General features: G+C 39.1%; 1 protein-coding gene across 4 annotated transcripts in view; it reads right to left on the minus strand.

Annotated features, from left to right (window-relative positions):
- Positions 1-22341, minus strand: part of il1rapl2 (interleukin 1 receptor accessory protein-like 2) — a 443220-nt gene that overhangs the window by 41264 nt on the left and 379615 nt on the right. For all 4 annotated transcript variants that reach the window (XM_063499998.1, XM_063499989.2, XM_063499971.1 and 1 more), the window contains exon 8: positions 2220-2352. In XM_063499998.1, coding sequence (XP_063356068.1) covers positions 2220-2352 — 133 coding nt within the window. The remainder of the gene's footprint in view (positions 1-2219; positions 2353-22341) is intronic.

Consider the following 22341-nt stretch of genomic DNA (forward strand, 5'->3'; position numbering starts at 1 on the left):
CTTTTTGTATTACTGTGAAATTCAACAACACACCATTCAGAAATTGTTACTCGTTGTCTTTTGCAATGTAAAGTTTCTTTGTTAGTGTGTGATTTTTTATATCTTAAAATTTTCAGACCATTTTAAATATATCTGGTCCACATTAAAGATCCTGATTTATTTTGATGTAAAGAAAGACCGGTGCAAATTTCAGGCTTTTCTTTAATAGTCTTTGACACATTCATGTTCAAATGTTGACTCATATTTCAGTGTGTGGTAGTGGGCCGATGGACTATTTTTCAAAAAAGTGTATCTTAAAAACTATTTGATATATGAAGCTAAAAATTCCCAGCACTCAATATATATGTTCAAACTCTGGACCTTCAGATTGGAGTTTGCACGATGTGAGGTAGGAATGACCCATGCACTAAATGTTTTGCTCAGTTAAAACACGGGTGCTGAATTTGCAACAGCAGTCAGTAGCATTTAGTACTCATCTACTAGACTTTGAACCCCATCAGACCTAAACTTTGCAGTTAGGTCTCCAACATGAACTCAGGTAGTAGCACATTATTTAGCTTGACTACTGTTGCTTAGAGGAGATGATGCAGCTGCAGCTATAACTGAAGTAGCTAAATCCATACACAAATTAAATATTATGATTCATGAGTCTGCAGCACTCATCCACATGAGTATTAACAGGTGAGTTAAAGAGTCAGGCTGGATTTGTCTGGTCTAATCCTGCCTATATTTTCCCATCTTACTTTCAAAGACCACTTCCAGAGTCTTTCACGGGCTCATTTATTTACAGAAAAGACAACCACCATGCTGCAGGCTGTTTGAAATACTTTGCTGTCTTAGATGCGCTGGGAAAGTCTGTCTGAACTTCAAATCTTAGTGGAGATCACAAGAAGTAACTTTCTAGCTTCTTCACTTTGCAGAGTGAAAAAAGGGCAAATGCTTTGAAACGAGGTGAGTTATATGAGATCACCCACTGAAAAAGAAAAAACACAGAAAAGCAGTGTGGTGTTTTATAGCACTCAGGTATACTCAATAGATATCTGTGGTTGTCCTGGTCCCGCCCCTAATGACCTAATCAGTAGCTGTAACTGTAACAGATTAACAAATCAAGTATTCGCACTGATGCGTGTGCATACTTCAGGTCCTGACTGTTTCAGGTGTGTGACGTCAGGCGTATTGCTCTACTTGTTATCTCAGTAAGTATAAAAACCAAAAATCTATGTTGGATAACTGTGATCATTTGTTCTCTGTGCTCTGGTGGGATATACTTGAAATATGAAGCCATATTATTGTATACAAATACAACATACAGGGAAAAAAAGATTTTAAGCAAAGTCAGCAAACTTTACCTGAATTAAGCTAAAACATTTTCCCCTGTACTGGGCACATGCGCTGCAACGTGATTGGCTAATATGTCTCCGGTTTCAGTTGTTGATTGGCTCTTTTGGGACAGGTTCAGGACTCACAGACTTGAGGACTGTTTCAGTGCAACACGCAGGGGTGTAGCAAGTCAAGTCTCTACCTCATTTTACACCTTTTGCATTGACCCACTGGAGAAAGCAACAAGACCGTCATCATTCCCCGCCTCCCGACTGAACAACGGAGATTAATTAAATAACATTTTTTGCTTTCAACTTCATCTTTTATAGATTTTGAAGATAAACTGTTTTATGTGTAATTAATAGATTTTAGACATAATTCTCTTAACTCACACCGACTGTGTGTGTTTTTGTGTGTGTGTGTGTGTGTGTGTGTATGCATATGTGTGAGACAATGTAAATTCGCTGATGGTTACCATAGCGATCCAGCAGGTTGTTCTAATGATATTTGATGCCCCGCAGACAATCAGGCTTTTCCCAATAGACTCCAATGTAATTGGTCCCAATAGGGGAGAAAATGAATTCAATTTAACTTTATTATTAGTATTCCTAATTTTTTTTTTTAGAAAAGTTGAGAAGAAAGCTGTCAGAAAACCCTCAATGAGTCATAAATCACGAGAGACCAAATTAGATCCTGACAGTGTGAGGAGAGCAGCTGGAGTCGAGCCTATTCAGAAATTAATTAACAATAGAAACCTGTAAACTTGAGAGAGTATAATTGATACTGTCTTGCAGTAGATGTACTTAGAATTTACTTGCCCCCACCCTCAGGACACTGATTTCAGGATCATTTCGAATATGTTACTGAATCAGTGCTTCTCTAGAAAATAGTTTACTTACTTCATTTCAGTTTCCTTAATATGCCCTGCAAGTTCTTCAACAAATTTTTCTCCTTTCATCCAGTAGATGATGGGCTTTCTGTTTTCTCCACTGTAGCCAAAAAATGCCTTGCAGTCCAGACTGAGAGGCATACCTGCAACACACAGCACAGCAATGTTAGACGCCACGCGGTGCCGCACGGAGGATGAATTTGCACTGTTTTGCAGCTGAATCTTTAAACCAGCTGCAGTCCAGGCTGAAGGTAAAACACACATTAAAGATGACACCACACTGAAAGTTGAGCACAGAAGGAGTCATTAAACAAACCCGGCACATTTTGGTTTATATCCTTTCTCATTTCTCCAAAGAGGTGTCCGGATGATAGTAGGAAGGCTGCCACCACAGGGAGCCAGTGCAGAAAACTACTCGAAGTGTGTAGCTGGGTGCCTGCAGGGTCCCTTTGAAATGAGAACCTGAAATAATTGCTGCCTCCTCCTGGTGACAGTAATATCACTTTAAAGAGAAGTGTGCAAACACATTTCTGAAATCATGAGAGGAAAAAAAATCACACTAGGTAAAATACTGCTGTGTATCATAAGCTGCAGCACTGCCAACCTTTCACCTGAGCAAATGAGTCTGGGGCAAGAGGTGGCACACACAGGAAATGTAGTGTTAGTGAGGCAAACACGTGTCAGCATCATTGGATTTCTTTTTATCTTACATGGTAAATATATGATTTTCCTAAGGATCTACAAATCTACTTCATAAGATCCTACTGTAGGGTCCCCTTGATTTTGCTAGCCCCAAAATATGAATGCAGGGTCCAAGACCTGGACCTTCAAGTGCTTATTTCCTGAAGTCAAAGGAAAAGCTGTGTGCTTAGTTTGTGGAGAGCAGATTGATATGTTTAAGGGTTAAAATTTGAATTATCATTATGAAACTAAACATAGAGAGAAATACGAGACTGATGCAAAGTGGGATTGGACATCAGAACCTTTGCTAGCAAAGCTGCAAAAGCAATGAGGACTCTTTTCAAGCTTTACAAATTCAGGGATGATTTTCCACCAAATCACAAAAACGGTGAAATTTTCTGTGATAGTGAGTAAGAAAGAATGTCGATGGACTGCTTGAACTGTAAAACAGTCGCTTTTCAAATGAATGTGGAGCTTTTGTTGAAAAGCAAAGTGAACAGTTTTCTTTTTCTCAGTAGCTCTGGAGGAGAGCAATGTGACACAGACCACTTCATAGCTTGCAGCTCTGTACTCAATGAAAGGGGCTGTTACAAGAAGTTATTTGTTTATAGAGCTAACTGCATGCTTGGATAGGCCTGAGCTGAAATGGGACAAACTAGCAGGTCTTCCAACTGAAGGCTGTCCAGATCTGACAGGAAAGATTTTGGACATCTGAGGATGATGCACGATAAAGTGAGTGAATTCAACCCAGAATTAAATAGGAGTTGTTGTTTTAGTCAGTGCTAAAAATTCACCTTTTGTTACCTGTAACAGGTTCATTTTTGGATTTTGTAACTAAAATATTTAACTTCATCTGGGCAGGAGGAGTGAATCACAGACAGTTTGTTGCACTTTTGGGGGACCATGAGACTGAAAATGGTGACATAGGCTACCACACAGCTACCGAGTGGCTCAGCCTAGGCAAATTGCTGACGCGTATGAGACATGAGAGCAGAAATTCAAGAGTTTTGTGAGAAGACAGGCCTGGACTTTTTAGAGCTCTCAGTATACAGCATGGAATGCAGATTTTGCATTTGATGTTCAGGACGTGCTTCGATTTCCACCTCAGAGACTGAACCTGACTTTTAATGCACATTGTTCAAGCACAAAAGAGATTATCTTTAACTCATTCAACAAGAAAAAAGAACTAAAAAACTGCAAATGAAGTAATTAAACTACAATCAAATTGGCAATACCCATTTGTATAAAATTAAATGCCGTTGGAATTTTGTAAAAATGTGCATATTTCTTCACAGCTATTTTTGAAAAAGTTGATTAAATGGTGATAAAATGCTGGCATTTTTTTTTTACTATGCTTATGCCTGTTTTCATTGCCTAATTGTTACATCAACTCTTACCAGCAGCAGCTTCTAAAGAGATAAAATTAACATCGGTGTGGTCCTCCACAGCAGTCTCAGTTTCTCATGTGGCCTCTTGTGGAAAAACTGCCAACTCTAGGCTAGAGGAAGATTAGATGAAATCTTTAAAGCACACACATGCACACACGTTTCACACTGCTGCAACATGCCACATGGTACACATAATGTCTGGACAGCCAGGGTTTATTTGGTAAAAGCTCAATGTAAAAACTGAGTTACATATAAGAGCAAAAACTCACCATGCACAAGGTAACAAACTACACCATGTATGGAGAGAACAAATACTACACATACACTGCTGGAGATTATTCATTTTAATTTTTGATGTAATTTCACGAGTTATATTGAAAGATGACAACTAAGCAATAAGTGGTCCATCTCAACTGGGCCCATGACATCCTAAAGGTCAAATTCCAAAGCTAAGCCCTATTTACTACATAAAGAACTCAAAAAACATATCTATGCCTTTATCACTTCCAGATTGGACTATTGATACTGTCTTTACCCGGGCCTCCAACTCTCCCTCCTTCACCGCCTGCAATTAGTCCAAAATGCGGCAGCACACCTCTTAACCGGCACTAGAAGGCATGAGCACATCACCCCTGTCCTCGCTAACTTACACTGGCTTCTCATCAAATATCGCATTGATTTCAAAATCGTTCTGCTTACTTTAAAAATTCTAAATAACCTGGCCCCTAGCTACCTAACTCAGCGGTCCCCAACCTTTTTTGCGCCACGGACCGGTTTATGCCCGACAATATTTTCACGGACCGGCCTTTAAGGTGTCGCGGATAAATACAACAAAATAAAACTAGTACCGGTACCGGAAAAAAGAAGATGTATTCATAACACACGTGAAAAGACCCAGGAAAACCGAGTTAACGATAAAAACGATAACAAAATAACGCTGAAACCGATAAAAACCCTGAAAACCATACATTTCACACCTGAGCCTCAACTCTCGCGGCCCGGTACCAAACGACTCACGGACCGGTACCGGTCCGAGACCCGGGGGTTGGGGACCACTGACCTAACTGATCTCCTTGATCTGTACAACCCAAAGAGAGCACTTAGATCCTCCAGCCAACTGCTCCTAATGCAACCAAGGTCTCGTTTAGCAACCAGCGGTGACCGTGCATTTGCCATTGCGACCCTAGACTCTGGAATAATCTCCCAGATGATATCAGTACATCGGAATCAATTAAATCGTTCAAATCATGCTTAAAAACACAGCTGTTCAACTTAGCTTTCGACACAAATTAGTTTGACTTTCATTCGGCCTGCACTCCACCATGTAATGTAATTGCAATTCTAACTGTACTTTTTGTTCTGTTCTGCCCGCACTGCAGTTTTATTGTGAAGCACTTTGATGTACACTAGTCTTTTAAATGTGCTATGGAAATAAATTTTGACTTGACTTGACTAAAGGTAAAACAGAACAACTCTGGAGATAAATAAAAGTTGACTGCACTGTAGAATAGTGTTCATATATTCGAGGCAGCGAGTACTGCCATCAAACTCACTTCTAACAGAAGATTCTTCTCTTAATGAAGTTTAATTTGAAGCTCAAAGTAGTCGCTGCTGGGTGCTAAATGTTGATGGTCTTGCAAAGAGAAGTAACAGTCTCAGTTGTTTCTATGAGGCTAAATGACAGTTACAGTTTGATTGACACACAGTGTCATTCATAATAATACATTCATGCAAATGAAAATCAGTTTTTTCATAAATGGTAAATATTTTTTCAATCTTTTATAAATTCATCATTTCAGGTTTATAGCGCCATGATATTAAAGTTTGAATTAGCCACATATTTTCTGTTTTCCTGTTAAAAGGGTGTTTTTCCTTCCCACTTTCACAGTGCTTGCTCAGAGGAGGCTGTCTGATTGTTGGGGTTTTCTCTGTATTGTATGATTTTTACATTACAGTGTAAAGCGCCTTGAGGTGACGGTGATTTGGAGCTATATAAATAAAACCGAATTGTGACTGAAGTGCAAACTTTCAGCTTTAATTCAAGGGGTTTAACAAAAGTATTTCATTAAATTCAGTTGCATAGTGTTCTTGCAACTTAATTAGTTTGAGCCATGAAGCTTTGATTCTGCAGAGCTCCATATTCAACAGATGTGTACCTTTAATGTATTACTGCTGGAAGAATCAATCAGCAATACTATGAAATCACATGAAAATACACATCTATGGGCAGGCAGTATCCACACACACTCATGTAAGACCTTGAAACCCCCATCACTCTATGATTACAGCTATCAGTGGTGATGATGGAGTATTAATGAGCATTCTAATGAGCGCTACCTCGTTAGGCAGTCAATTAGCAGATAATTATGATAGACCTTGGTATTATCATAATGATAGCTCTGTCAGCACAGTCAAGAACCAACAGTGAATGTTAACATTCGGTGTACGTCTGTGTGTTTGTTGTCAGTTTTGACTCTTAAAGTTAACACTTAAGGTGTTGTTTTTTCATGAGTGGGAAAAGCAGCTGCTTCCTTTCAAGCTTTGTGGGGTAATTATCTTTTTCAGAAGAAATTCAAAACATTTAGAGCAGCAAAAGTAAAAATCTGGTTACAGGTTGAATAAACATGAGGTTTCCTTCAGTTGGTCAATGCCAAAACGCAACTGTTTTCATATGGAAATGTCTTTATGTTTGGTGTCACTGCGCTGCTTATTTTGATTGATGGAAAAGGACGAGGAGGCTTTGACTTCTGCCAGTCTCAAAATTATAATTTCTAACAAACTCAGAGAAAAAGTGCCCACTGAAGCCTCACGTCTTGCACACGTGTGCGTGTGTGTTGGTGGGCTCGCGGTGGGATTTTTCTTTTTTTACCTTTGAGCCTAGTCAGACATCATCCTGCAGTACAGGCGTATAAATACACACACACTTTAGAAATCAGTTAAAAAAGAAAAAAAAATCTGGCTTGGAGTGAAATTAGTTTAGCTTGATTGTGTGTGTGTGTGTGTGTGTGTGTGCGAGTAAGTAGGTGTGTGTATTTGAGCTCTGCAGTAATTGATTAGCACCCTGAGGGTGTGTTTGTGTTCTCAGCATGTTATGGTGATTAAAATCATCAACTTTGTTTGCACTTGTGTGGCGTGAGGGTGTGTGTCAGTGTGGGCGAGTGACTTTGTGTGTGCGTATCTCTCCAGTAAATAGAAACGCAGGCCCTGAAATCCAGCCTGCATTTAATACAGCTGAGTCGAGTCATCGTTTCTATTTGTGGCTGTAGCGGCAGGGTATTTGTGAGAAGCTGAGGAAAAACGAGGGCTGGTGCTGTATTGTTGTCATTAATAAGAAAGACTGACAGGAATTTTCTCAAGTTGGTGCATCACCGTTTCACACTGCTCCTCTGTGTGATCACAACTATGTTCTGTTTTCTTTGGTGTGACAAACAGAGGAAGGGCTCACTCTCCCAGATCACAAGTGAGTTTGCAAACAGAAGTCATGTGACCACAAAGTCAAATTCAATCTGATTCCACCTCTTTGTATCGTTATTGTAGCCCGACAGCCTTGTCTGTACTCAGTGTAGCGTCGCTGGCATTTATAGATGCACATAAAGAAGCAGCTGAATATGAGAATCGGTCCAGACTTCGCTTTGCCCTTGGTTTATTTTTTTAAATTCATTTTTTATCCAAGCATAAGGAGCTGCTGGTATCAGACATCAACATCTGTTTCCTTCAGCCCGTCTTGTGCGTTTTGAGGTCCTTTCCTGTCAAAGGCTCGTACTGCATTCTAACAGTGAAAAGTTCTCATTGCTGTTCATTTATTACACTGGATTTATTAATTTCACATACATCTAAAGAAATGAACAAATTAATTTAATCTTGAACTGAAGGAAACCACTCTGAATTTGAATGTTGTGGGAATGCACTTAGCATCCTCATCAGGATAGCGTCTGTGTGTGAAGTGCAATTTTCATCAGTAAGCAGCGCTGTAAACTGCTATCGAAGTGCAGGTTAATGAGTGTCCACAGTAAAGTGTAGGCAACACAGAGAACTTTCACAAACTCAGAGGTGTTAATGCGAAACCTGAATTTTGTCCTGGTGGTTCACACAGTTAGCAGTGCCGTTGTCCTTAGCAGTTTAGAGCACTTTGTTGCCTTTCACAGTTTCAGTTTCAGCTCCACATAATTTTTTTTTAGATCACTAAAACTACCAAAGCAGACAAATGTTTCTAGCAACACAAGCCATTAAAAATTTGCAAACAAGGTGTGTAACTGTTGAACTTTAGTGTACTATTACTCTACAAACTAGAGTAATAATAGGATGCCAACCCCCTTGCAACTAGTAAACATCAATGGTTCCCCCGTGATTGCATTGATTTATTTTTCTGTCTGAGACCCATTGCAAGTAGTTGACCAATCTCTGAGGGACCACTTTCAAAGGCAGATGCACAGGTTGCTTGCAGGGAGGCAATCTGCCTGCAAACACTTGCAGTGAGACTCGGACTGATTGCAGTCACTCTCAGCCAGATTGGTGAGAGTTTGCAAATAATTACCAACTAATTTATGAATGCTGACAGATTGCTAACACATTGTGTCAATATGCAACAAACGACTCGACTCAGGTGGTTGTCAACTGTATTCTAGTTACATCGAGTGGAGTGGACGAACTTTCAGTTTCAAATCTATAAGATTCTCGCTGGACTCTGAAAGTAAGAAGTTAATGTGAATCTCTGTGCATGTAAATGGCAACAGATTTGTGATTTTCACCATTGAATCACTAACCGACAGCAGACTGAATCTGTTTTGTTGCCGTTTTATTGCCTCCTCGATGCACCAAAGCTGTTCTGAAGACGGCAAGTGACTGCAGATTGGCTTTGCCAAAACATTAAACAGGCCCCCCCCCCCCAGTGTGGTTGATGACAATCTGTCTTTAAAAAGAAAGAATTTTGCATTTACTCGGGATATCTTTGTCTAAAAGCTATGTTCAGTTGCCACAGCAGGTAGCACTGCTGATGTAGTGACATAACCCCAAAGGAGGTTTGCATCTCCTGCGGGAATTGAACTAGCGGGCTTTGGCTTGTCAAGTAATTGAGCAAACCACTACACATAGGCACATAGTGGCATGACTGTCTAATATTACATTTAATATGAATCTTACTGTTACCCCATATTTGGTGCATGTACAAATCAGCTCTTGTTTGTTTTAAGTTGACATTTAAAATCGGTCTCAAATGAACAGCAGAGTCACTGAACACCCGCCTGTTCTGAATTATGTCATTTGTTTTGACAGCAATATCCCAAATTCCAGGAGGAATTGAATTGCGATGCCAGCAATATTTCATATAGATGAAAAGTGAGGAAAAGGGACACGATAAGATGGGAAATTCATATAAATCTGGTGTCTGTCTTACTGACTTCCTGTAAATCTTATAGCTGGTATTCACATCATTAGTCTGTTTCACTTGTCACTCTTTGGGGTTCCCTGTTCTCTCTTTGCTTTTCACATTTTATCACTAAAATAGATCCTCGCTCAAATCTCCTCGCCTCCCAGCCTTTTCCCTCTGTGCGTCAGGATGTTTTTGTCGTCATGCTGTCCCTCGTCTGTCTTTTCATTTGCTTGCTCTCCCTCTTTCCTTTTATAGAAATCTTTCACCTGCAGCGTCCGCTATGTGCGGACAAATGCATATTTTATTATGCAAATCCAGGTGATTTTATGCACCTTACACGAGAACTGTTGCAAAGAGTACGACAGGCAGAATAATCAAAGTACTTCTGAAACAGTATATGTCAATGAGATTATTTTTCTGGGCAGCACACCAAACACTCTACTGTGTGTGTTTGTGTGTGTGTGTGTGTGTGTGTGTGTGTGTGTGTCTAAAGGAAATGACAAAAGAGCAGAAAACATTCAGGTAAAGGATTGTAGGAGAGAAGTAGGACAACTCTTAACGAGGGAAATGAATCATTGAAAACTACCTCCACACACACACACACACACACACACACACACACACACACACACACACACACACACACACACACACACACACACACACACACAGAATCCTCCATCACTTGACTTGACAAGTATGTATGGTAAAAAAAGAAAAAAAAATCACTTAACAGACCCAGAATTACTTTGACTGTCATATATTTTTATATTCCCCCATCATCTGCGATTCACCCTTTTATTAAACCCTGGCCTACTTAACACCAAGATTAATGTTAAATACATATTATTGGATTGAATTGTCCCTTCTCCCCTGGATATTTATGGTTGTCAGGGGAAACCTGGCTGTGTTTCAGAACAGATACTTAAGTTTCAATTAAGTCATTCCACTGAATTACTGGATGGTTTTTATCCAATGATTGATTCAACTGTTTCTACTCTGGCAGGTTTCTAAGAGTGAAGACAGACCGAATGATTCAATAAAATTATATTGGATCAATACGAGTTCTGGTGGATATGAAGGACCGAACAGAAATCTGTGGGAGAACTGTGAAGCTCCTGTGAGCCAATAAATAAAACCAACTTAGAATAGCAACTGTTCACATCTGTTTAAAAACCATATTGTTATTGCTCTCTCCCTATTGATTTTAATAGAGGCTTTCAAAAAACTGCCTGGATTTGATCAGTTGTACCCCTGTGTCATCCTGTGTCACACAGCTAGCTTATTTGACCTCTGGACTGTAAGGGGGTGTAATAATCGTCCCTTGATTTCCTCAGTAGGTTAGAACAATCTTAAGGTGCCACATTTATTTGAGGAGTAGCATGACGCAGTCCAGTTTGGCTTTTAGTTATTTTAACTGTGTTTAGACAGGTTGCAGTCATAGACTGTATCTAAAAGATGGAGGTGGCCTCTCAGTTTGTAAAGTGAAGTGCACACAGAGGTGTCTTTGATATCACTGACTTTACTGTGTGATTACAGCCTCAGTCACTAATTTTCATGTCACATTGAATACGACATGACAATACTGACGATATTGTACTATTTATATGCCAGCTTGAAATATGGAGAGCCATTATATCTTATTCCAGGTAGACAGTAAACATATTCCTCTGCCTCTCTGTCCGCCCTCTACATGCTGCCTTTTTAGGACCCAGCAGATGTTGCAGCAAAGACCCTAGCCACTTCTGACAGCTAGCCACAGTCAGACAAGGCTTGCATAAGCACATTGTTTAATTCTGGCAGCAGCATGCTCCAGTGACACTGATTTAACCAACGCACTGATCCTTTCCACATAAATCTTGCCTCTGTGCTAGAGAGTTTAAAAAAAAAATCTGCAAGAACTGCACACGGCTGGAAAAACAGTCATGCTCTTAACAAGTCCAGACAGCTCCTCTGGAGCCAGATTGTACTCTGGCCTTAATTTAGGAGCACCAATTGTCAAATATTGCTAAAAAGTCTTGTCACATACCACTGGTTCTCATCGTAGAGGTCTGGACCTTCAGGGGCTTGCTAAATAGCCTGCATTTGTGAAGCAGTGAAAAGACTGCAGTGACAGGAAGAACATAAATACTGGATTTACAAATAGTGTACTTGTATATTTGATGGGCATGCTGCATAATCTATAGGGATTATGCACTGTGGCTAAGAGGTTAATTATCATGTCTATTCCCAGGTTAGGGGCCCTGATAACACGCAGCATAAAATGAAATTATCCATCTAAAGGAAAGAAGGGAAGTGCTGAAGGGAATGCAGTTAGGTGCATGGATGAATCGCGGCAACTGAACCTTGGTGAAAATATGTTCCAGAGCACAAGTCATTATTATAGGTTTATATATACTTTATGTTTCTCTTAACAGTTTATGGTACACTTAATGGTATTGACATTACATGGGTACACCCATGACTTTATATTCCAAGACACTTGCTCAGATTTTATGCACTTTGTTCAGAAAGGGGAGCTCTTTGTGCACACAGCCCTGCCGATTACTAAATATTCTCAAAGCAAAAGCTACTACGGGAACTTTCTAAATGCTCTGAGCAGAATAGACCTAACAAACAGAAAAAGATGAACATGATGAAATTCTTTCCAAAACAAAAGTCTTGTATATATATATTTTAGCACAGACTAAGATCAGCCTCACATCACACATGTCGCACGTTCTCGAGTAAAAGAGAAAGTCATCCAGAACTGAAACATAGACTTCCCATCTGCTTGTCACTCCGTGTTTCTGTCTCCCTCTTAGACACACGCACACACACTTTCTGAGGAATGATCCATCTCAGTCCATCTGTTCATTTAAAAGCACACACAGTGTAAGACCTTAAGGTGATTTTGAAATGCTGTGGGTGTGTGTACGTGTGTCTGTGTGTAGACCAGGTATGGGGTGTGTGGGGGTTGTCTTGGTAACAGCTGAGTTTTGGGTCTTGGGCTCCAAGGGAACGCAGCTGCACATGGCAACACAGATGGTGCCTCAGACACAGGCGCGCGCGCGCGCACACACACACACACACACACACACACAAGCTGAATGCTCACATACAGAAATGCATGTTCACACACTTAGGCCAAGCGCACGTACACACACAAACACACACACACACACACACACACACACAGCCACGTGTAAGTAAGTGGGCAGCTCAGCTGTAACCTGGGAGGCTGTTCATGCTTTCATTTCTTCTATTTCCAGACATCCTGCCTCTAACAAATTATTCCATTTTAATTTTCAATCCTTTCTATTTTTAGGGAGGCTGTATGCCGCACCGACTCTCCTCAGAAACGCCATCCTTTGTGCCAGATACATTTTTAGGGGAAAGTCACTGTTGTTTGTTGCCAAGCGGTCAATGCTGTGATTTCTCTCTTTCTTTAATTATATGCTGCATTTCCTTCTCCCTAACTCGACTTGTGTGAAGTGTTTTCAGCTGGGCGTCATGTACCTGGAGACGAGTGTTTTGACCGATGTATTAAACTATATATTTTTAGATATAAGTTTTAACAGCCACCATATTCTGAAATTTGATGTTTGAGAATAATGTATTTTGTCATCATTTCAGTTTATTTTGAAAACCTCAACAGGATCTTCAGCTTTACTGTGAAAGGATTATGTGGAAAATAAACAAGTGGATGGCGGAGCCGCACGCTGGGTTTACCGTCGTTGTTGCTAATGACAACACGTAAAAACAGTTACTTGTCCGTCCGTAGTGTGGTTATATTAAATATAAGAGAAAAGAACTTTAAGAAATTAATATAGCACCTACAGTGACCATCAACACGATGAAAAAATATTGCCGTAAAGAGTTTATTTTACGACACCACGAAACAAACGATAGCGTAAAATGAACTAATAGATGTTTTAATATCGTCATCCGATATAAATCGTTGTATCAAACAGCCCTACGTCTGTGCACTGGAGCGGGAGCTCTGTTTCGATTAGCTTAACAGTGGGAGCAGCTATGGTTGCTACAGCTTTTGCTCGTCCAAAGTTAAAATACATTTCTGTCCATATCTTTAAATTTTGCACAAAATAAAATTTAAGTCTTTGTTGTTTTAGAGTGGTTTGAGCTATCTGTATTTCCCAGTGCTTCCAGTCTTTTTGCTAAGCTAATTCACGCTAAGCTAATCAAATCAACTCTCTAAGCAATCTGGTCCTTCTCCTTTGACTTCTGGGACCAAAAAGACATTTTTACCCAGAGAGCTACTGCTTACTGGATATGTTCTCTTTTTCAGAACATTCTCTCTAAACCCCAGAGAAGTTTGTGTGAGAAAAGTTTCTGAATACTCAAGACAGGCCGGCCAAGCACCAACAACCATGCAGCATACAAAGCCACTAAAATCACCTTTGACAGTTCTGGCTCACTCTTTGAACTTCAGACTGTCGTCAAGACCATGTCTACATGCCTAAATGCACTTAGTTGCTGCCAATGTGATTGGCTAATTAGACATTTGCATTAATGAGCTGACCACTTGAACTGCTCTACAAGTTATACAGTAACATTTTTCTAGCATCCCTGATCTTGAATAGTTACAATTTTATTGATTCTAAATTACAATAAAAGAATAGAGACACAGCTCTTCAGTAAGGAATCGGGTACCATTCAGAAGCTAACAGTAAAATGCTATAATATGGAACGGTGTCGTTTTTAGATGTATAATTTATGTTTAATTAACACATTAACATAGTATCTTCAACATATGGTATTAGAGTGCAGAGGCCAAGCTAATTTAGTTTTGATCAACCATACAGTTTTAGAACCCATAAACGAGGTTCCATCACTAACCATGATGAGCTGGTTCTGATGGGATTTGAGCCTATTAAACCCCTTTTATGTACTGAAATACTCATGCACATGTATACACACTCACTAAGACAGTTTAATAAGGTAGCTGGCAATTCAAAAACAAATGGTTTATTTTTAAATTATCATTGCAATTAAACATTTTTAATACTGATGGAAAATCAGAGAAAGTTGAAAAAAAAAGAAAGAAAATGAATCCAAAAGTTCAAAAGTTAATGAAAGTATTGCGAGTAATTTCACAGAAGTCCATTTTTAGCATGTTTCCAGTGACATGGAACTGTTTGAAAGCCTCCTGCAGATTTTCAATATAATTTGACATTACACTCCTTCGAGAGAAACTGCATATTATTTGATAAATATGAGATGGGGAATCATTCCTTGAAACGCAAAGGCCCAATTTCCTGTCTCACAGGAAATGAAGCTGCCACAAAGTTGGAAAGAGTCATATTTGATTATTGTGAATAAACTAAATATTTTTCTCTCTTCATATCTGACTTTATCACTCTTCCTTCAGCGCCCTCTTCGTCTCATTCATCCCCACAAACACTCTCAGTCACACAGTGATACCACGTGAGGTGATTCCCACGAAAATAATAACTCTCCCAGGAAAGTAATAAAGGGAAATCCAGCCTCCTTCTCTGTCCATATTTGGCCATTTTCTGACAGCTCTAATTAACCAAGTCCTTAATGCATCTATACCTGACACTTGATTAGCTGGGGGGCTGGCCTCGTTAAGAAAGGTTTTAAATTAACAGATGAAATTAGATTGGAGATTACATCAGATATGCTTGACAAGGTTAATTAAATGACCAGCCACAAGGGGAGTGTGTTAAATTCGACATCTCCAACAGATTCAGAACTGATATAGTTTGGTTCCTGATTCTAAATTACAGCAAAGTACAAAAAGTTAGGACACTGTCAAATATAAATAAAACAGCTATGCAGATTAATGATAACTTAGGACTGGAAAGTTAATGCAAACAGCAAATGGTGGATTGTTTATAATATTGACAGACTCCAAGTATCTGGAAAGTGGTCCTAAAATGGACTGGGCTCAGTGGTATGGGCTGAGGAACACTTCTGAAAATTACTATCAGGAAACCGAAGTGGTCACTGTATCCAGCGTGAATTTCAAAGGGTAGCAACTTGATGGTATGAGTACACACAAGTGCACATGGGTGAAGGCATCCCTGATGGTTAATGGTATGGTTCGTGAGCTATATTAGTTGCAGTTTCTATAGGGCAAGACACGCCAAACTGGAATGGTAAATGGACTGGTTTGTAGATTGTGTTTTTCTACTTTACTTTCTACTCAAAGAGCTTTATACAACCCCATTTTCATATGTCTGTGTTTTCTATTGACATGAACGCACCAGGGGCAATGTCGGGTTCAGTATCCTGCCTAAGGATACTTTGCCAAGTAGACTGGAGCAGCTAGCGATCGAACAGGCTAACTTTTGTTTAACAGATGACCTTGTGACCTTGTCATTTTAAAGCTCAGTTTTTAAAACCTTACGATGTAACTACAGCCCAGCACATGCAGCAGTACATTAATGACTAACCTCGTATTGTGGATGGATTATCTCAGTTGTTCTCCTGACTGAAGTTTGGTCCGTTTACAGCATCCTGCCATCGATTGCATTTGTCCCTAACCATCGGGAACCCTCACGTTAACTTTTATCGAGTGGAAAAAAGTTAGTGTTCATCCTCCAGCTTCACTGTGCTAATGTTATGCTAACATAGCTGTGTAGCTAGCCACCACGTAGCACATCATTATATACCAGCTAGTCCAACTTCAGTAACCCTACAAACGTCACTGCTGTTTAGTTTTCTGTCTTCATTTATGTTGGAAGTGATAGCAGAGCTGTACGTTTGAATTTTTTCCAAAATCTCTCAGTGAGAACATACTATACCATGTTTAGGTGGAAGCTAGCGAGCTAACTTCTGCTAACTTCTAACGCCGTTGAATTTAATAAATTCTGTTTTCATGGATGCCTGGATGTTAAACTTAATAGTTACACCTGGTAAAGCAGCAACGCTGATCATTTTATTAAAGATGAAAGAATTTAGACAGTTTTTGACTCTCAGTGATGCCGCAGTGTTCGTTTGACTGAAGCGGAGTTTGGACCCGGAAACGGCTAATGACTTAAAGACTGAACTGCAACACTGTAACAAACATGTCCCATTTAAAATGATCAAATTTTTTTTTTTTTAAATCCCCCATGTTTTTCAGTTTCTTATCAATTGCTAACAAGGTTATGGAAGCAATAGAGTTTTCTTGTAAGGCAGGAGGGATTTCTATACTGCTTCTGGGACAGGTCTGTCTGGAAGTTGGGGGAGACACACTGAGGGGTTTTGAACAATTTGCCCATCTTAATAAATAAACATCAATGTCTAGAGTTTGGACAATTTTGCTTCATATTAAGCCAGAAGAGACATCACATCTATGTGTGTAAGCCGGCAGTCCAACCCAGGTATGTCCCAAGCCACCACTGGAAATAAGGACAGAAAAGATGAATAAAAATGATAATAGGAATGAACAGATGGTTTTAGCCTTTGGGGTGGCTGGCTGTGAGCTGAATAAAGAAACAGGAATCAGGAGGGGAAGTAAAATAAAGGATGAAGAAAAGAAAAAGCAAGAAAACCCACATGAGGTTAGGAGTACTAATAGTTTTGGTCTCAGTGGTGAAACTGTGTGTGTGTTGAGGGGTTTTCATGACAGAACTGGGTGGGAGGTGATGGCTGACTGACAGCTGTTACCCGAGAGTCCCAAATCATCCAAGAGTGTTCTACTTCTCTAGCTTAGAGCCAATGGTGAACAAAGTAAACTAAAAGAGGATAGCGCTGAAAATTAAATTTGGTCCCTGATTTGTGTGACTCATTTGTGGTTTGAACAGCTGTAGGCCTTCAAATGACTGGACAGATTTAATTTTGTAAATAGTTTTAGGCTGCAGCTATTGCAGCATTCCCAGTCGAGCAGATCCTCATAGACTAGAGAGAAAGTTTGGTTTGTCGTTTAAAGAAGACCTGTTCCTCCAGTCCAACTTTAATTCTCCAACTAAAGTAGATATACATGTACAATATATATTACACATTATTTACTTCAAAATAATACATATTCATATTATACACAGCCTTGTTTTGAATAATAACAAACAAACAAACAAAAAAACTACTGAGCTCTTATCTCTTTTCCTCGTATTACCTGGTTTCAAAAAGGTGTGAACAGCAGGGACTGCAGTGCAGGCATTACTATTACATTCAATGGTTTCAATATCTGAAATGTTCAATAAGGGCATGCTCCAATATAAAAGTATATATATATATATATATATATATATATATATATATATATATATGAGACTGAGTAGTAGTAGTAAACAAAGGTACTGAAGGTTCATTGTAATGGACTGGCAAAATGTCTACGGTATACCCTGCTTCTCAGCCTATGATAGTCGGGTAATTTATCACTCATCAAGCCTCTAAAATGACATATACAGTACGAGCTTTTCTGACCCGACGTTACCATGGCAGGACACCTTTATTCGTCTGTACTGAATAACCTCAGTTGAAACCTGAGCCACGGTTAAACATTTGTTAGTTTTAGCACAAAAAATTCTTGGGTGTTTTGGAAAAGGGTTGTTTGGATATCATTACCTACCACTAATGCTGGAATTATCTCTGCATCTCTAGATACACCTTGGCATCCTACAGCGAGGATGATGACACTGCATAGTCTTAGGAACATGCTGTGCCGGCCTGCATGTCAATCAACCTGATTTGTCGGTTTAGCTCCTGTTGAGAAGTAGGTTAGACACAAAGCAGTACAAAGAAAGCTAAACACTACACAAATAAATAAATGTTACATGAGTCAGATCAGACTCGTTAGCATTATCCCAACAAACTGACACTGAGCTGATGGTAAAATTGTCTAAGACGCCTGCTGTGGCAGTGTCAGTACTGACCTAATGTTCACTCTTGTCACATTCTCTTATTGGCGGATGTTGGGCTCATATGAACTACCAGCACTATCTGAGAGCCAGACTTAGAGTATAAGCAGTGCAAAAAGAAAACAGTGTCATCTAAGCTCCAACTGTTGCCTTAGTCATTATTCAGCTGCAAACCAAATTATGAGAGTGGATGGTTGTGATCTGATGGCTATGTGCCAGCAAGGACAAGGAGATCAGCCCATTATCTGAATGAATGACAAAATTAAGAGTCAAAGTAGCATGCAATAAATGTATGCATATGTACATATAAACCCTGCAGAACAATGTGACCATCTGCTGTTGTTGCCAAAACCAAACAACTGTGATGTGTATTCTGACACCTCACATTCAGAATCGCCTGCAACCTCTGTTAAATTTTTGAGGACAATAACAACCATGCAATGGTTAAAAATGCTAAAACAGAATCAATCTAAGCTATTTGTGAAACAATGTTTTCAGAGGTGGCAGCCGCCATGAAAGTCAGTTGATGGTCTACCAGGAGAGCAGTCTTTACTGTATTCTCAAAGCAATTTTAACTCAATATCCAAAGGCATTTACACTCCTTGTAGGAGAAAATTGTAGGCACGCCATTTGGTTTTACTCATATTTATAACTAGCCACATTTGTGAGCTCTTTTATTCAACTTAATACATCAGCTACATCAGGAGAGAAGTGCAAAGAAAATAGCCGTAGGACTTTTGGAAATTACCTTCACACTGCTTTCTCTTTTCTTATGGACAGAAATGCTGTGAATTCCCTCGGTCATTTTGACTAGAAATAAAAAGAAAAAAAAACAAAAGTAGAGTGATCTGTATTTTTGTTTTTTTTAATTTGTTTAATGCTCTGGGCCAGTAGAAATTTGTAAGTTTTTAAATGACTGCTCTTGTAAGATCCCAGCATTACAAATGCAATGGCAGAGAGAACCTCCAGAAGAGAGTCAGTCCTTGTAGATTTACATATTGAAAAGGGTTGTCATGTAAATAACACAATTATTCACAACGAAGTGGCCACGCTGATTTGACAGTTATATATCAGCACTGGTGGTTTTAGATGCTAGCATTCTGGTATGTTGAGGCATAGCAGACAGCTAACGACAATGAGCCACTAGCCAACACAACCACTGTGGTAGTTGAAATGTTACAACAAGTTTGTTTTGGTGATTGAAAGATTGCAGTGTTATTTAGCAACAGTGTTGTTCAAGTTACGTGAAAAAAGTAATTAGTTACTTATTACTGATTACTTCTCCAAAGAAGTAATCCCGTTACATTACTGATTACTTATTTTTTAAAAGTATTTAGTTACTTATTATTTAGTTACTTTTAAAAAACATGATACACACCTGAATACGTAATAAAGCAACAGACTTTTAGGCCCAATTTTATTTTTTATGCATTATCCATCATATAAAATTGAATCAAATGGAAAGTCTCTTTTTAAAAATTGTTTCATCATTTTAATCTTTTAATTTTATGCACATTGCATCAAGCAAAAATTGAATTATATGCAAGATTCTCTGACTTGAAGAAATTGTTTAACATTTAAACCTACTGTCTGCATATTCCAGCATATAAAATAAAATTATGTTTAGTGTTTACACTCTTTCAAATAGATGCAAGTAAAACACAGCAAAAATAAATAAAATCAAAGACTCAGCAGCTCTTAAATCTATTGTCACCTGTTTAGCAGGAGTGGGGCAGGTGGAGGTTTGCCCACAGCGGTCATGTCAGTGGGGGGATCCGGGGGTTTCTCTGTGAAAGTCACATTCCCGTGGCAGCTGCTCGCTCAGATTAGAAGTTTAATTTTTCGCTGTAGAAAGAAGTTTTCTTCCCACGCAGAGTGAACAGCTAACGCTAATGTTTGTGTCACTATTTACGGACTAAAACTTAAAGTAATGTGAGTACTTCCACGCTTTAAACGCTGCATGGTCGTGCTCTCTCTCACTCCATATTATCCATTGTTGATCTGCACGTCTGTTGCTGCCACGGGCATCGCACACGCTTACGTCATTGTCATGAGACGCTCTCACAAACAAAATCACGACGGTTTAGTAACACAGTAATGCAGCATACATACGGGAAAGTAACAGTAATCTAATTACTTATTTTGCAATAGTAATCCCTTACATTACTCGTTACTTGAAAAAAGTAATCGGATTACGCGTTACTGCCCATCTCTGTTTAGCAATAAGTAGCAGGCATGTATGTTTTTATCATTGCATCTATAGAGTTACTATGATTGCAGCTTGCTATCCAAGAATGTTATTGTTATAAAGTCTGGTACTATCCTCACCCATCTTTATTCCACCCTTAATATTTTCATGTGTGGCTCCAAAAAAACTGAAAAAACACCACAGACAAAAATACTGAGGGTTTGAAATGCCTTGTTTTGAAACGCTATGAGCATTACTGTCCTTCAAAGTTGTCAAAAACATGCTGTGTATCACTATCTTGAGGTCATAAAAACCCATTTTACGGCTAGTGAGATGAGCAGCTGTGCCTATTGTGGCGGGAGAGTGAGCGTAAGAGACCCTTTGACCCCCATTACACATCTAAAAGTGATAGAAACAAACTATTCCACTTAAGATTCCTCTATGATTTCTCTCCTCTTGCTCTTGCTCCCACAGCTGTTAAAGGTGTGAAAATGTTAAGAGGGATTAAAAAAAGGAAAAAAAGAGTGGTGCCCTGTGAGAGCATGCACACACACGGGCCAACAAAATGAAGCCACAGACATGCGTGTAATGTAATAAATCAATGCACCGACATGGAGACTGAAGAATCCATGATTATTTCTACAATAAAAGAGAAAACGCATATTTGTCAGGTAAAACAAGCACTGCTGTCATCTTTCATTCTACCCTCTGTGTCTAGTATACAATGATTTCTTTCCCTGTTGTAAAATTAGCTATAGGGAACACATCTTTTCCCCCAGAAAGAACAACAATGAAACCAAATTTAATTAGATAAGTGCGGGCTTTTGTTAGGGAATGAAAACTCATGTTGTAAACAAGTGCCTTTTCCTAAATTAACAAACAATTGTTTGAATGAATGCTCTTTCATGATCTGGACCTATGGGGTAAGAATTCACCCATAACCAGTGAAAGTCAACATATTTGAGAACTCAAGGGGAAGTTGAAGATAATGCAAATAAGTAACAAATTACACCACACGATATGTTTAAAGCTTTGTTTATACATTCATTGGACTGACTGACTTGCAATTGTTTTCTCCACAGCTGAATAAACATTGCAAAGAAATATCAGTTTTCTCTAAAAACTGTAATCCAAAAGAAACCCCCAGAAAGCCTGAAGCACATTTTTAGGTCTGCAGAGCACAGTTTATGGCCATCATGGTACGTCTATAAACAAAATAAATTTGTAGAGGAATATGTAATGGTAACATGCATCGATTATTCTGTTAGGCAACATAAAGTGCACTGATGGAATTTGTTATTTTAATACCTATACATGGCAGTTTTAATAAATATCCATTACTATCTTTGAGTAAAATGACCATCAAATGTTCAGCTCAGTAAATCAACAGGTTAAAAGTCTGTGGTAGAAATGGGTAAGTACAGAGAGTGTAGGTGCTGGTCCTTAGATTTGACTCTTCTGCTCATCATAGACCTGCTGCATCCTAAAAAAAGAGCTCGGGTGTCCGGTGGATAGAACAACATATATGACAGAGAACATTAACACATAATCTCAAAGACTATCTTTGATGTTGAGTGGACTGATCAGAATTCCATAGTCATTGTTTTAGTGATGAAACTATGTAGACGAGATGTCACTCCTGAAACATTTGGGTTTTTGTATTTTTAATTGCGCACAAATCCCCAAGGTCCTTTGTCATT

This window comes from Pelmatolapia mariae, linkage group LG2 (assembly GCF_036321145.2).
Source record: "Pelmatolapia mariae isolate MD_Pm_ZW linkage group LG2, Pm_UMD_F_2, whole genome shotgun sequence".
NCBI lineage: Eukaryota > Metazoa > Chordata > Actinopteri > Cichliformes > Cichlidae > Pelmatolapia > Pelmatolapia mariae.